The sequence below is a fragment of the Xenopus tropicalis genome, chromosome 1 (genome assembly GCF_000004195.4).
Source record: "Xenopus tropicalis strain Nigerian chromosome 1, UCB_Xtro_10.0, whole genome shotgun sequence".
Taxonomy (NCBI): domain Eukaryota; kingdom Metazoa; phylum Chordata; class Amphibia; order Anura; family Pipidae; genus Xenopus; species Xenopus tropicalis.
The window spans coordinates 6858137-6871251 of record NC_030677.2 but is presented as its reverse complement, the minus strand read 5'-3'; the positions used below and the strand labels follow the sequence as shown (position 1 = coordinate 6871251).

Here is a 13115-nt window from a genome sequence, read left to right as displayed (position 1 = left end):
TAAGCCCCCGAGGGGTTCCTTATAATATATAGTGAATAAAGTACCCCCTATTGTAACATATAGGGATATTATAAGCCCCCGAGGGGTTCCTTATAATATATAGTGAATAAAGTGCCCCCTATTGTAACATATAGGGATATTATAAGCCCCCGAGGGGTTCCTTATAATATATAGTGAATAAAGTGCCCCCTATTGTAACATATAGGGATATTATAAGCCCCCGAGGAGTTCCTTATAATATATAGTGAATAAAGTGCCCCCTATTGTAACATATAGGGATATTATAAGCCCCCGAGGAGTTCCTTATTATATATAGTGAATAAAGTGCCCCCATTGTAACATATAAGGATATTATAAGCCCCTGGGGGGGTCCCATGACCATATAAAGGTACAAGGCCGAAGGTCATGGAATTCCAAGGTGACTCCTAATATCCTCATATTTTACAATAGGGGGTACTATATTATAATATACACGTTTCAGTGAGTCATGTGACAGAAATGACATCACCAAGCTCCGTATATTATTATAACTGATGACATCACTAAGCACCGTTTATAAGGATATATTTACAGTTTGTTCCCATAGGGAAATGACCAATCGGGGGCTCCCTTTTGACCACTTCCCTCAATGTCGGCCATTGTGTAGGAGGGGCCACAGTCTTCCCACTATTTTCTATTGGGATCAAACATGGCTAGAATGGCTGTTTCTGAGTGCCCAATATGATGCTAGAATTCTGGAGAAACACACTGCATTGTGGGTAAAATTATGGTGATTTGCATGCATGTTAATTAAAAGTAATTATCTCTTGTTGCTGGGGGGGGATGCTGGGAGTTGGGATCCAGTCCTTCCTGCACAGACCGCCCCTAAACTGGGCCAACATTCACCTTGTTACTTATCTTCCCTTTCCCAGAGGAGAGCTCTGGTTGGCTGCCGCTATACGGGAGCGTCTGCTGTCGTCTCACCGCCCAACCAGACTGTATGAACCAGGAGATCATGTCGGGCTTTCTGCAGATACAGGTACTGTCCATATTGGGCCAGGGGACTGACAGTTAGTAGGGCTGACCCCAGGGATCCAGTAGGGAATGGCTCTGCTAGACTATATATGGGCGGGGCTTCTTCTTCAAGAATGGGCGGGGCATCAGTAACTATTCCTGAGACGCTGCCTGGCTATAGGGGGCTCCCATTGATGCCGGTATCTATCCCTGAGACACTGCCTGGCTATAGGGGGCTCCCATTGATGCCGGTATCTATCCCTGAGATGCTGCCTGGCTATAGGGGGCTCCCATTGATGCCGGTATCTATCCCTGAGACACTGCCTGGCTATAGGGGGCTCCCATTGATGCCGGTATCCCATTGCCTGAGACACTGCCTGGCTATAGGGGGCTCCCATTGATGCCGGTATCCCATTGCCTGAGACACTGCCTGGCTATAGGGGGCTCCCATTGATGCGCGGTATCTATCCCTGAGACACTGCCTGGCTATAGGGGGCTCCCATTGATGCGGTATCTATCCCTGAGACAATGCCTGGCTATAGGGGGCTCCCATTGATGCCGGTATCTATCCCTGAGACACTGCCTGGCTATAGGGGGCTCCATTGATGCCGGTATCTATCCCTGAGACACTGCCTGGCTATAGGGGGCTCCCATTGATGCCGGTATCTATCCCTGAGACACTGCCTGGCTATAGGGGGCTCCCATTGATGCCGGTATCTATCCTGAGACACTGCCTGGCTATAGGGGGCTCCCATTGATGCCGGTATCTATCCCTGAGACAATGCCTGGCTATGAGGGGCTCCCATTGATGCCGGTATCCCATTGCCTGAGACACTGCCTGGCTATAGGGGGCTCCCATTCATGCCGGTATCCCATTGCCTGAGACACTGCCTGGCTATAGGGGGCTCCCATTGATGCCAGTATCCCATTGCCTGAGACACTGCCTGGCTATAGGGGGCTCCCATTGATGCCGGTATCTATCCCTGAGACACTGCCTGGCTATAGGGGGCTCCCATTGATGCCGGTATCTATCCCTGAGACACTGCCTGGCTATAGAGGGGCTCCCATTGATGCCGGTATCTATCCCTGAGACACTGCCTGGCTATAGGGGGCTCCCATTGATGCCGGTATCTATCCCGTGAGACACTGCCTGGCTATAGGGGGCTCCCATTGATGCCGGTATCTATCCCTGAGACGCTGCCTGGCTATAGGGGGCTCCCATTGATGCCGGTATCCCCCATTGCCTGAGACACTGCCTGGCTATAGGGGGCTCCCATTGATGCCGGTATCTATCCCTGAGACACTGCCTGGCTATAGGGGGCTCCCATTGATGCCGGTATCTATCCCTGAGACACTGCCTGGCTATAGGGGGCTCCCATTGATGCCGGTATCTCTCCCTGAGACACTGCCTGGCTATAGGGGGCTCCCATTGATGCCGGTATCTATCCCTGAGACACTGCCTGGCTATAGGGGCTCCCATTGATGCCGGTATCTATCCCTGAGACACTGCCTGGCTATAGGGGGCTCCCATTGATGCCGGTATCTATCCCTGAGACACTGCCTGGCTATAAGGGGGCTCCCATTGATGCCGGTATCTCTCCCTGAGACGCTGCCTGGCTATAGGGGGCTCCCATTGATGCGGTATCTATCCGCTGAGACGCTGCCTGGCTATAGGGGGTCTCCCATTGATGCCGGTATCTCTTCCTGAGACGCTGCCTGGCTATAGGGGGCTCCCATTGATGCCGGTATCTATCCCTGAGACAATGCCTGGCTATAGGGGGCTCCCATTGATGCCGGTATCCCATTGCCTGAGACACTGCCTGGCTATAGGGGGCTCCCATTCATGCCGGTATCCCATTGCCTGAGACACTGCCTGGCTATAGGGGGCTCCCATTGATGCCGGTATCTATCCCTGAGACGCTGCCTGGCTATAAGGGGGCTCCCATTGATGCCGGTATCCCATTGCCTGAGACACTGCCTGGCTATAGGGGGCTCCCATTGATGCCGGTATCTATCCCTGAGACACTGCCTGGCTATAGGGGCTCCCATTGATGCCGGTATCTCTCCCTGAGACGCTGCCTGGCTATAGGGGGCTCCATTGATGCCGGTATCTATCCCTGAGACACTGCCTGGCTATAGGGGGCTCCCATTGATGCCGGTATCTATCCTGAGACACTGCCTGGCTATAGGGGGCTCCCATTGATGCCGGTATCTATCCCTGAGACACTGCCTGGCTATAGGGGGCTCCCATTGATGCCGGTATCTATCCCTGAGACAATGCCTGGCTATAGGGGGGCTCCCATTGATGCCGGTATCTATCCTGAGACAATGCCTGGCTATAGGGGGCTCCCATTGATGCCGGTATCCCATTGCCTGAGACGCTGCCTGGCTATAGGGGGCTCCCATTGATGCCGGTATCTATCCCTGAGACACTGCCTGGCTATAGGGGGCTCCCATTGATGCCGGTATCCCATTGCCTGAGACACTGCCTGGCTATAGGGGGCTCCCATTGATGCCGGTATCTATCCCTGAGACGCTGCCTGGCTATAGGGGGCTCCCATTGATGCCGGTATCTATCCCTGAGACACTGCCTGGCTATAGGGGGTCCCATTGATGCCGGTATCTATCCCTGAGACACTGCCTGGCTATAGGGGGCTCCCATTGATGCCGGTATCTCTCCCTGAGACGCTGCCTGGCTATAGGGGGCTCCCATTGATGCCGGTATCTATCCCTGAGACAATGCCTGGCTATAGGGGGCTCCGCCATTGATGCCGGTATCTATCCCTGAGACACTGCTGGCTATAGGGGCTCCCATTGATGCCGGTATCTATCCCTGAGACACTGCCTGGCTATAGGGGCTCCCATTGATGCCGGTATCCATTGCCTGAGACACTGCCTGGCTATAGGGGGCTCCCATTGATGCCGGTATCTATCCCTGAGACGCTGCCTGGCCTATAGGGGGCTCTCCATTGATGCCGGTATCTATCCCTGAGACACTGCCTGGCTATAGGGGGCTCCCATTGATGCCGGTATCCCATTGCCTGAGACACTGCCTGGCTATAGGGGGCTCCCATTGATGCCGGTATCTATCCCTGAGACACTGCCTGGCTATAGGGGCTCCCATTGATGCCGGTATCTATCCCTGAGACACTGCCTGGCTATAGGGGGCTCCCATTGATGCCGGTATCTATCCCTGAGACACTGCCTGGCTATAGAGGGCTCCCATTGATGCCGGTATCTATCCCTGAGACACTGCCTGGCTATAGGGGGCTCCCATTGATGCCGGTATCTATCCGCTGAGACACTGCCTGGCTATAGAGGGCTCCCATTGATGCCGGTATCTATCCCTGAGACACTGCCTGGCTATAAGGGCTCCCATTGATGCCGGTATCTATCCTGAGACACTGCCTGGCTATAGGGGGCTCCCATTGATGCCGGTATCTATCCCTGAGACACTGGCCTGGCTATAGGGGGCTCCCATTGATGCCGGTATCTATTCCTGAGACACTGCCTGGCTATAGGGGGCTCCCATTGATGCCGGTATCTATCCCTGAGACACTGCCTGGCTATAGGGGGCTCCCATTGATGCCGGTATCTATCCCTGAGACACTGCCTGGCTATAGGGGGCTCCCATTGATGCCGGTATCCCATTGCCTGAGACACTGCCTGGCTATAGGGGTGCTCCATTGATGCCGGTATCTATCCTGAGACACTGCTGGCTATAGGGGGCTCCCATTGATGCCGGTATCCCATTGCCTGAGACACTGCCTGGCTATAGGGGGCTTCCATTGATGCCGGTATCTATCCCGTGAGACACTGCCTGGCTATAGGGGGCTCCCATTTGGAATGCCGGTATCTATCCCTGAGACACTGCCTGGCTATAGGGGGCTCCCATTGATGCCGGTATCTATCCCTGAGACACTGCCTGGCTATAGGGGGCTCCCATTGATGCCGGTATCCCATTGCCTGAGACACTGCCTGGCTATAGGGGGCTCCCATTGATGCCGGTATCTATCCCTGAGACACTGCCTGGCTATAGGGGGCTCCCATTGATGCCGGTATCCCATTGCCTGAGATATTGACTTGTCCCTTTAGGCCCGGGAGCAGCACGGTTGGGAGCGCGTGTTCTGTGCTCTACACGGATGCCGATTGCTCTGTTTCCATCAGCGCAGTAAAGCGGATCCAACAGCGGAACCAGAACTGACAATATCTGTTAATAAGGTGAGAGCTTCCTCTGAGCATGTTGGTACTTATGGGCCAGTAGCCCTTCCTGCCCAATCAGCACCTCCCTTTCCTTACAGGAGACCAGGATCCGGGCTTCAGATCGAGATGGGCCAGGCCAGGTCCATAGTCTGTCCATTACCAACCGGTACGGCTGCGAGGAGGTGACGCACACGCTCAGGGCCGAGAGTCGGGAGGATCTGCGCCTCTGGATGGAGGCTTTCTGGCAGCACTTCTATGACATGAGTAAGGGGCACTGGGGGGTGTATAGAGTAAGGGGCCTGGGGGGTGTATAGAGTAAGGGGCCTGGGGGGTGTATAGAGTAATGGGGCCTGGGGGGTGTATGAGTAAGGGGCCTGGGGGGTGTATAGAGTATAGGGGCCTGGGGGGTGTATAGAGTAAGGGGCCTGGGGGTGTATAGAGTGAGGGGCACTGGGGGGTGTATAGAGTAAGGGGCCTGGGGGGTGTATAGAGTAAGGGCCTGGGGGGTGTATAGAGTAAGGGGCCTGGGGGTGTATAGAGTAAGGGCCTGGGGGGTGTATAGAGTAAGGGGCCTGGGGGGTGTATAGAGTAAGGGGCCTGGGGGTGTATAGAGTGAGGGGCACTGGGGGGTGTATAGAGTAAGGGGCACTGGGGGGTGTATAGAGTAAGGGGCACTGGGGGTGTATAGAGTAAGGGGCTGGGGGTGTATAGAGTAAGGGGCCTGGGGGGTGTATAGAGTAAGGGGCCTGGGGGGGTATAGAGTGAGGGGCACTGGGGGGTGTATAGAGTAAGGGGCCTGGGGGTGTATAGAGTAAGGGGCCTGGGGGGTGTATAGAGTGAGGGGCACTGGGGGGTGTATAGAGTAAGGGGCCTGGGGGTGTGTATAGAGTGAGGGGCACTGGGGGGTGTATAGAGTAACGGGGCTGGGGGGTGTATAGAGTAAGGGGCCTGGGGGGTGTATAGAGTAAGGGGCCTGGGGGTGTATAGAGTGAGGGGCACTGGGGGGTGTATAGAGTGAGGGGCCTGGAGGGTGTATAGAGTAAGGGGCCTGGAGGGTGTATAGAGTAAGGGCAACTGGGGGTGTATAGAGTGAGGGGCCTGGAGGGTGTATAGAGTGAGGGGCCTGGGAGGTGTATAGAGTAAGGGGCACTGGGGGGTGTATAGAGTGAGGGGCCTGGGGGTGTATAGAGTGAGGGGCCTGGAGGGTGTATAGAGTAAGGGGCACTGGGGGGTGTATAGAGTGAGGGGCCTGGAGGGTGTATAGAGTAGGGGCCTGGAGGGTGTATAGAGTAAGGGGCACTGGGGGGTGTATAGAGTGAGGGGCCTGGAGGGTGTATAGAGTGAGGGGCACTGGGGGGTGTATAGAGTAAGGGGCCTGGAGGGTGTATAGAGTAAAGGGGCACTGGGGGGTGTATAGAGTGAGGGGCCTGGAGGGTGTATAGAGTAAGGGGCCTGGGGGGTGTATAGAGTAAGGGGCCTGGGGGGTGTATAGAGTAAGGGGCCTGGGGGGTGTATAGAGTAAGGGCCTGGGGGGTGTATAGAGTAAGGGGCCTGGGGGTGTATAGAGTGAGGGGCACTGGGGGGTGTATAGAGTGAGGGGCACTGGGGGGTGTATAGAGTGAGGGGCCTGGAGGGTGTATAGAGTAAGGGGCCTGGAGGGTGTATAGAGTAGGGGCCTGGGGGGTGTATAGAGTAAGGGGCCTGGGGGGTGTATAGAGTGAGGGGCCTGGAGGGTGTATAAGTAAGGGGCCTGGGGGGTGTATAGAGTAAGGGGCCTGGGGGGTGTATAGAGTAAGGGGCCTGGGGGGTGTATAGAGTGAGGGGCACTGGGGGTGTTATAGAGTGAGGGGCCTGGGGGGTGTATAGAGTAAGGGGCTGGGGGGGTGTATAGAGTGAGGGGCCTGGGGTGGATAGAGTAAGGGGCCTGGAGGGTGTATAGAGTGAGGGGCCTGGGGGTGTATAGAGTGAGGGGCCTGGGGGGTGTATAGAGTAAGGCCCTGGGGGGTGTATAGAGTGAGGGGCCTGGGGGTGTAAGAGTGAGGGGCCTGGGGGGTGTATAGAGTAAGGGCTGGGGGTGTATAGAGTGAGGGGCCTGGGGGGTGTATAGAGTGAGGGGCCTGGGGGGGTGTATAGAGTGAGGGGCCTGGGGGGTGTATAGAGTGAGGGGCCTGGGGTGGTGTATAGAGTGAGGGGCTGGGGGGTGGATAGAGTGAGGGGCACTGGGGGGTGTATAGAGTGAGGGGCCTGGGGGGTGGATAGAGTGAGGGGGCTGGGGGGTGGATAGAGTGAGGGGCCTGGGGGGTGGATAGAGTGAGGGGCACTGGGGGGCGTATAGAGTGAGGGGCACTGGGGGCGGTATAGAGTGAGGGGCACTGGGGGGTGTATAGAGTGAGGGGCACTGGGGGGCGTATAGAGTGAGGGGCACTGGGGGGCGTATAGAGTGAGGGCACTGGGGGCGTATAGAGTGAGGGGCACTGGGGGGCGTATAGAGTGAGGGGCACTGGGGGGCGTATAGAGTGAGGGGCAACTGGGGGCGTATAGAGTGAGGGGCACTGGGGGCGTATAGAGTGAGGGGCACTGGGGGGCGTATAGAGTGAGGGGCACTGGGGGGTGTATAGAGTGAGGGGCTGGTGGGGCGTATAGAGTGAGGGGCACTGGGGGGCGTATAGAGTGAGGGGCACTGGGGGGCGTATAGAGTGAGGGGCACTGGGGGGCGTATAGAGTGAGGGGCTGGTGGGGCGCTGAGTGATGTGGGTATTTCCCTGCAGGTCAGTGGAAACAATGCTGCGACGACCTGATGAAGATTGAGACTCCTGCCCCCAAACGCACTCCACTCGCACTCACAAAGCAGCGCTCTCTGTACCATGACATGGGTGAGTGTCCCCTTACTCCAACATTGGGTTTATACAGTCATCTACAGGAGAGGTGGGGGCTAGAACTACAGTTTCCCAAGGCAAGAACAGCCCAGCACTAGAATGGATCTGGACTGAGTAATTAGTACTCTCTCCTCCTCGCCGTGCTGAGTAATTAGTACTCTCTCCTCCTCGCCGTGCTGAGTAATTAGTACTCTCTCCTCCTCGCCGTGCTGAGTAATTAGTACTCTCTCCTCCTCGCCGTGCTGAGTAATTAGTACTCTCTCCTCCTCACCGTGCTGAGTAATTAGTACTCTCTCCTCCTCGCCGTGCTGAGTAATTAGTACTCTCTCCTCCTCGCCGTGCTGAGTAATTAGTACTCTCTCCTCCTGACCGTGCTGAGTAATTAGTACTCTCTCCTCCTGACCGTGCTGAGTAATTAGTACTCTCTCCTCCTCACCGTGCTGAGTAATTAGTACTCTCTCCTCCTCACCGTGCTGAGTAATTAGTACTCTCTCCTCCTCGCCGTGCTGAGTAATTAGTACTCTCTCCTCCTCGCCGTGCTGAGTAATTAGTACTCTCTCCTCCTGACCGTGCTGAGTAATTAGTACTCTCTCCTCCTCACCGTGCTGAGTAATTAGTACTCTCTCCTCCTCGCCGTGCTGAGTAATTAGTACTCTCTCCTCCTCGCCGTGCTGAGTAATTAGTACTCTCTCCTCCTCGCCGTGCTGAGTAATTAGTAAGCTCTCTCCTCCTGACCGTGCTGAGTAATTAGTACTCTCTCCTCCTCGCCGTGCTGAGTAATTAGTACTCTCTCCTCCTCACCGTGCTGAGTAATTAGTACTCTCTCCTCCTCCTGCCGTGCTGAGTAATTAGTACTCTCTCCTCCTCGCCGTGCTGAGTAATTAGTACTCTCTCCTCTCGCCGTGCTGAGTAATTAGTACTCTCTCCTCCTCACCGTGCTGAGTAATTAGTACTCTCTCCTCCTCGCCGTGCTGAGTAATTAGTACTCTCTCCTCCTCGCCGTGCTGAGTAATTAGTACTCTCTCCTCCTGACCGTGCTGAGTAATTAGTACTCTCTCCTCCTGACCGTGCTGAGTAATTAGTACTCTCTCCTCCTCACCGTGCTGAGTAATTAGTACTCTCTCCTCCTCACCGTGCTGAGTAATTAGTACTCTCTCCTCCTCGCCGTGCTGAGTAATTAGTACTCTCTCCTCCTCGCCGTGCTGAGTAATTAGTACTCTCTCCTCCTGACCGTGCTGAGTAATTAGTACTCTCTCCTCCTCACCGTGCTGAGTAATTAGTACTCTCTCTCCTCGCCGTGCTGAGTAATTAGTACTCTCTCCTCCTCGCCGTGCTGAGTAATTAGTACTCTCTCCTCCTCGCCGTGCTGAGTAATTAGTACTCTCTCCTCCTGACCGTGCTGAGTAATTAGTACTCTCTCCTCCTCGCCGTGCTGAGTAATTAGTACTCTCTCCTCCTGGCCGTGCTGAGTAATTAGTACTCTCTCCTCCCCACAGATTCACCCTGGTGTGTAGGTCACATGACTAACTATGATTAACTCTTTCGCTTTCCTCACAATTTATCTCTTTCTCATAACTTTCTTCTCTTTCTTCTCTACTCACTTTTGGCTTCTCCCGTGCCCCCCCATGCTGTGCATTGGCCCATTACACCCCCCCATGCTGTGCATTGGCCCATTACACCCCCCCATGCTGTGCATTGGCCCATTACACCCCCATTTTGCTGTGCATTGGCCCATTTAACACCCCATGCTGTGCATTGGCCCATTACACCCACATTTTGCTGTGCATTGGCCCATTACACCACCATTTTGCTGTGCATTGGCCCATTACACCCCCATGCTGTGCATTGGCCCATTACACCCCCATGCTGTGCATTGGCCCATTAACACCCCATTTGCTGTGCATTGGCCCATTACACCCCATTTGCTGTGCATTGGCCCATTACACCCCCATTTTGCTGTGGCATTGGCCCATTACACCCCCCCATGCTGTGCATTGGCCCATTACACCCCCATGCTGTGCATTGGCCCATTACACCCCCATTTGCTGTGCATTGGCCCATTACACCCCCATTTGCTGTGCACTGCACCCCTATTCTGCCCCATTTGCCCCATTGTACTCCCATACTGGTCTCCCATTTAAACGTCTATTTGCCGCCATATCCCTGAGCTTCGCCTGTATCTGCCTCTTGCTTTGCTTTTTGTGCCCCTTCCCGGCCCCCCCTCTCCGCTGTGATTGGTCTCTTTTCCTGGGCATTAACCCCGTGTGTGACCCCTCTCCCCTGTGAATTCCCTCTCATTCTACCCCCACAACATTACTACTTGTTGCATGGTGCTATTTCCCTGATGCCCCTCTCCCCTGGCTTTGCCCTCGCTATCTTGCCTACCTTCCCCCCCTGCAGTGTCTGTGCCCCCTGCCCCCTGTGTAGAGGGGCTCCTGCTGCAGGATAATGCGCTGTCCGATGAGATCCGCTCCCTCCTCTCCTCTTATTACAGTGAAAGGTTTGTAACCGAGAGCCCCACTCTATAGCCTGTGTGTGTAATGCCCCCTCTACAGGGCACTCTGGGAACTGTGGGAACTGTGCCATTTGGGCACACAGGGAACTCTTGCCTGCCGGGGGCACACAGGGAGCTGTTCCCTAACACATTGGCACAGGGAGGCATAGGAAACTCTACCTTGGCAGTGCGGCACAGGAATATATGCTTGTCCTATCAGGTTGGCACAGTGACTATGTTCTGCCAGGTTGGCACAGGGAAGCCTTCCCTGTCAGTGTGCCATAAATACTCTGTGTCAGGGTGGCACAGTGAACTCTGCTCTGTCAGGGTGGCACTGGGAACTCTGCTCTGTCAGGGTGGCACTGGGAACTCTGCTCTGTCAGGGTGGCACAGGGAACTCTGCTCTGTCAGGGTGGCACAGGGAACTTTGCTCTGTCAGGGTGGCACAGGGAACTCTGCTCTGTCAGGGTGGCACTGGGAACTCTGCTCTGTCAGGGTGGCACAGGGAACTCTGCTCTGTCAGGGTGGCACAGGGAACTCTGCTCTGTCAGGGTGGCACAGGGAACTCTGCTCTGTCAGGGTGGCACAGGGAACTCTGCTCTGTCAGGGTGGCACTGGGAACTCTGCTCTGTCAGGGTGGCACAGGGAACTCTGCTCTGTCAGGGTGGCACAGGGAACTCTGCTCCGTCAGGGTGGCACAGGGAACTCTGCTCCGTCAGGGTGGCACAGGGAACTCTGCTCTGTCAGGGTGGCACTGGGAACTCTGCTCTGTCAGGGTGGCACTGGGAACTCTGCTCTGTCAGGGTGGCACAGAGAATCATTCTCTACTGTCCTACCAGGCTGGCACAGGGATATCAGCCATGTTAGTGTGGCACAAAATACTCTACTTTGTCTGGGTGGCTCATTTAACTTTGCCTTACCAGGGTGGCCCTTCCAAGGTGACAGGGGGGTTGCTAGGGTGGCACAGAGAGCTCTGCCCGGATGGTGCAAGGGTAGGAATAGCTTGGGAACCTTGCCGGGATTATTACCAGGGTGGGTGGGGGCAATACCAGCCGTAACCCTGTGTTCTTGTCTCCTGCAGCTATTGAAGGTCTCGGCCCCATCCCTGATCTTTTGTCCCAAAGAATGAAAGAGTTTGAGCTGCAGAGGGGCCTGGACCCCCCGCCCTGGACCTCCCTGTTCCCCAGCCCAAATTCTGCCCTTCCTTCCTGCTCTTCGTCCTCGGATTGCGACAGCCCCCCCAGCAGGCCCACCAGGGCTCGGCCAAGGACACACTCTCTGGATGCCAAACTGACTTCTCTAAAGAGCCGGGCCCTGAGGAGCTGTGAGCAGAGCCCCCCCTGCAGGAGTTCAGAGGCGCCCAGGCCTGCCAGTCCTTCCCCGGGGCCACGGGGCTCTAACAGCAGTGGCAGCAGCACCCCAGAATCAGAGCGGGGGGCTCAGACCCGTAAGAGTGCCAGGAATCTAAAGAACAGGCTGGACCCTCGCAACTGGCTGCAGAGCCAAGTGTAAACGTTCCGCTCCTCTGGGGTGGAGACTCATTCAGACTCCTCCCATTTTCCTGGCAACTCTGAACTGTGCAAGGGCCATTAAGGGTCCAAATTAATGTTCCTTACCCTGACTCGCCGGGTGGGTGCCCTGAGCTTCTAATAGATTTAATATGTCTTTATATGAGCACAATTAATCCAAGCACAAACCCCTCCCACAACAGGGTGGCAAAGGCCAAAGTGGGACGGCCAGTCTGCAGTTTGGCTCTCCCATTGCAGGGTGATGGGAGCGAGTTAACGGCCAGCTTCTCGAAATGTAACAAAGAGTTTGCCCCTCCCACTACAGGGTGACACAAATGAGGGGGAACTATGGGACATAGGGTTTGCCCCTCCCACTGCAGGGTGACACAAATGAGGGGGAACTATGGGACATAGGGTTTGCCCCTCCCACTACAGGGTGACACAAATGAGGGGGAACTATGAGACATAGGGTTTGCCCCTCCCACTGCAGGGTGACACAAATGAGGGGGAACTATGGGACATAGGGTTTGCCCCTCCCACTGCAGGGTGACACAAATGAGGGGGAACTATGGGACATAGGGTTTGCCCCTCCCACTGCAGGGTGACACAAATGAGGGGGAACTATGGGACATAGGGTTTGCCCCTCCCACTGCAGAGTGATGCGGATGAGAGGCATGCTTTTGATTGGATACATATTTGAGGCACACCTCCCCCCAGAATGACTGTCCTATAAAATAAATGATCCGTGCCCCTCCCACTCTAGGGTATGTTGTTTCCATATATGGCAGTGTCCCTCCCACATAAAAAGCATGCCCCTCCCACACTTGACACTCCCACACATGATAGGAGAATGTCCCTCCCACTATAGTCTTTTGCTTGCCATTTCCGGCCATGTGACCTGATATTAACCCCCTCCTTGCCTGAGAGCCTGTTGGGCCCCGTGCCAAACCCAATATGGGCCCCTGCCTGGGACAAAGCAATCAGCCTGTACCAAATATCTGCTAACGAGATTCTAATTATAATAAAATATCTATGTATCTA

The 13115-nt window shown here is 55.2% G+C and overlaps 1 protein-coding gene across 1 annotated transcript in view; it reads left to right on the top strand.

Annotated features, from left to right (window-relative positions):
* Nucleotides 1-13115, top strand: part of rtkn (rhotekin) — a 34309-nt gene extending 21194 nt beyond the window's left edge. Inside the window, 6 exon segments of the mRNA NM_001102913.1 lie at nt 912-1018; nt 5089-5214; nt 5295-5460; nt 7965-8069; nt 10470-10572; nt 11648-13115. Coding sequence (NP_001096383.1) covers nt 912-1018; nt 5089-5214; nt 5295-5460; nt 7965-8069; nt 10470-10572; nt 11648-11654 — 614 coding nt within the window. The 3' untranslated portion in view covers nt 11655-13115.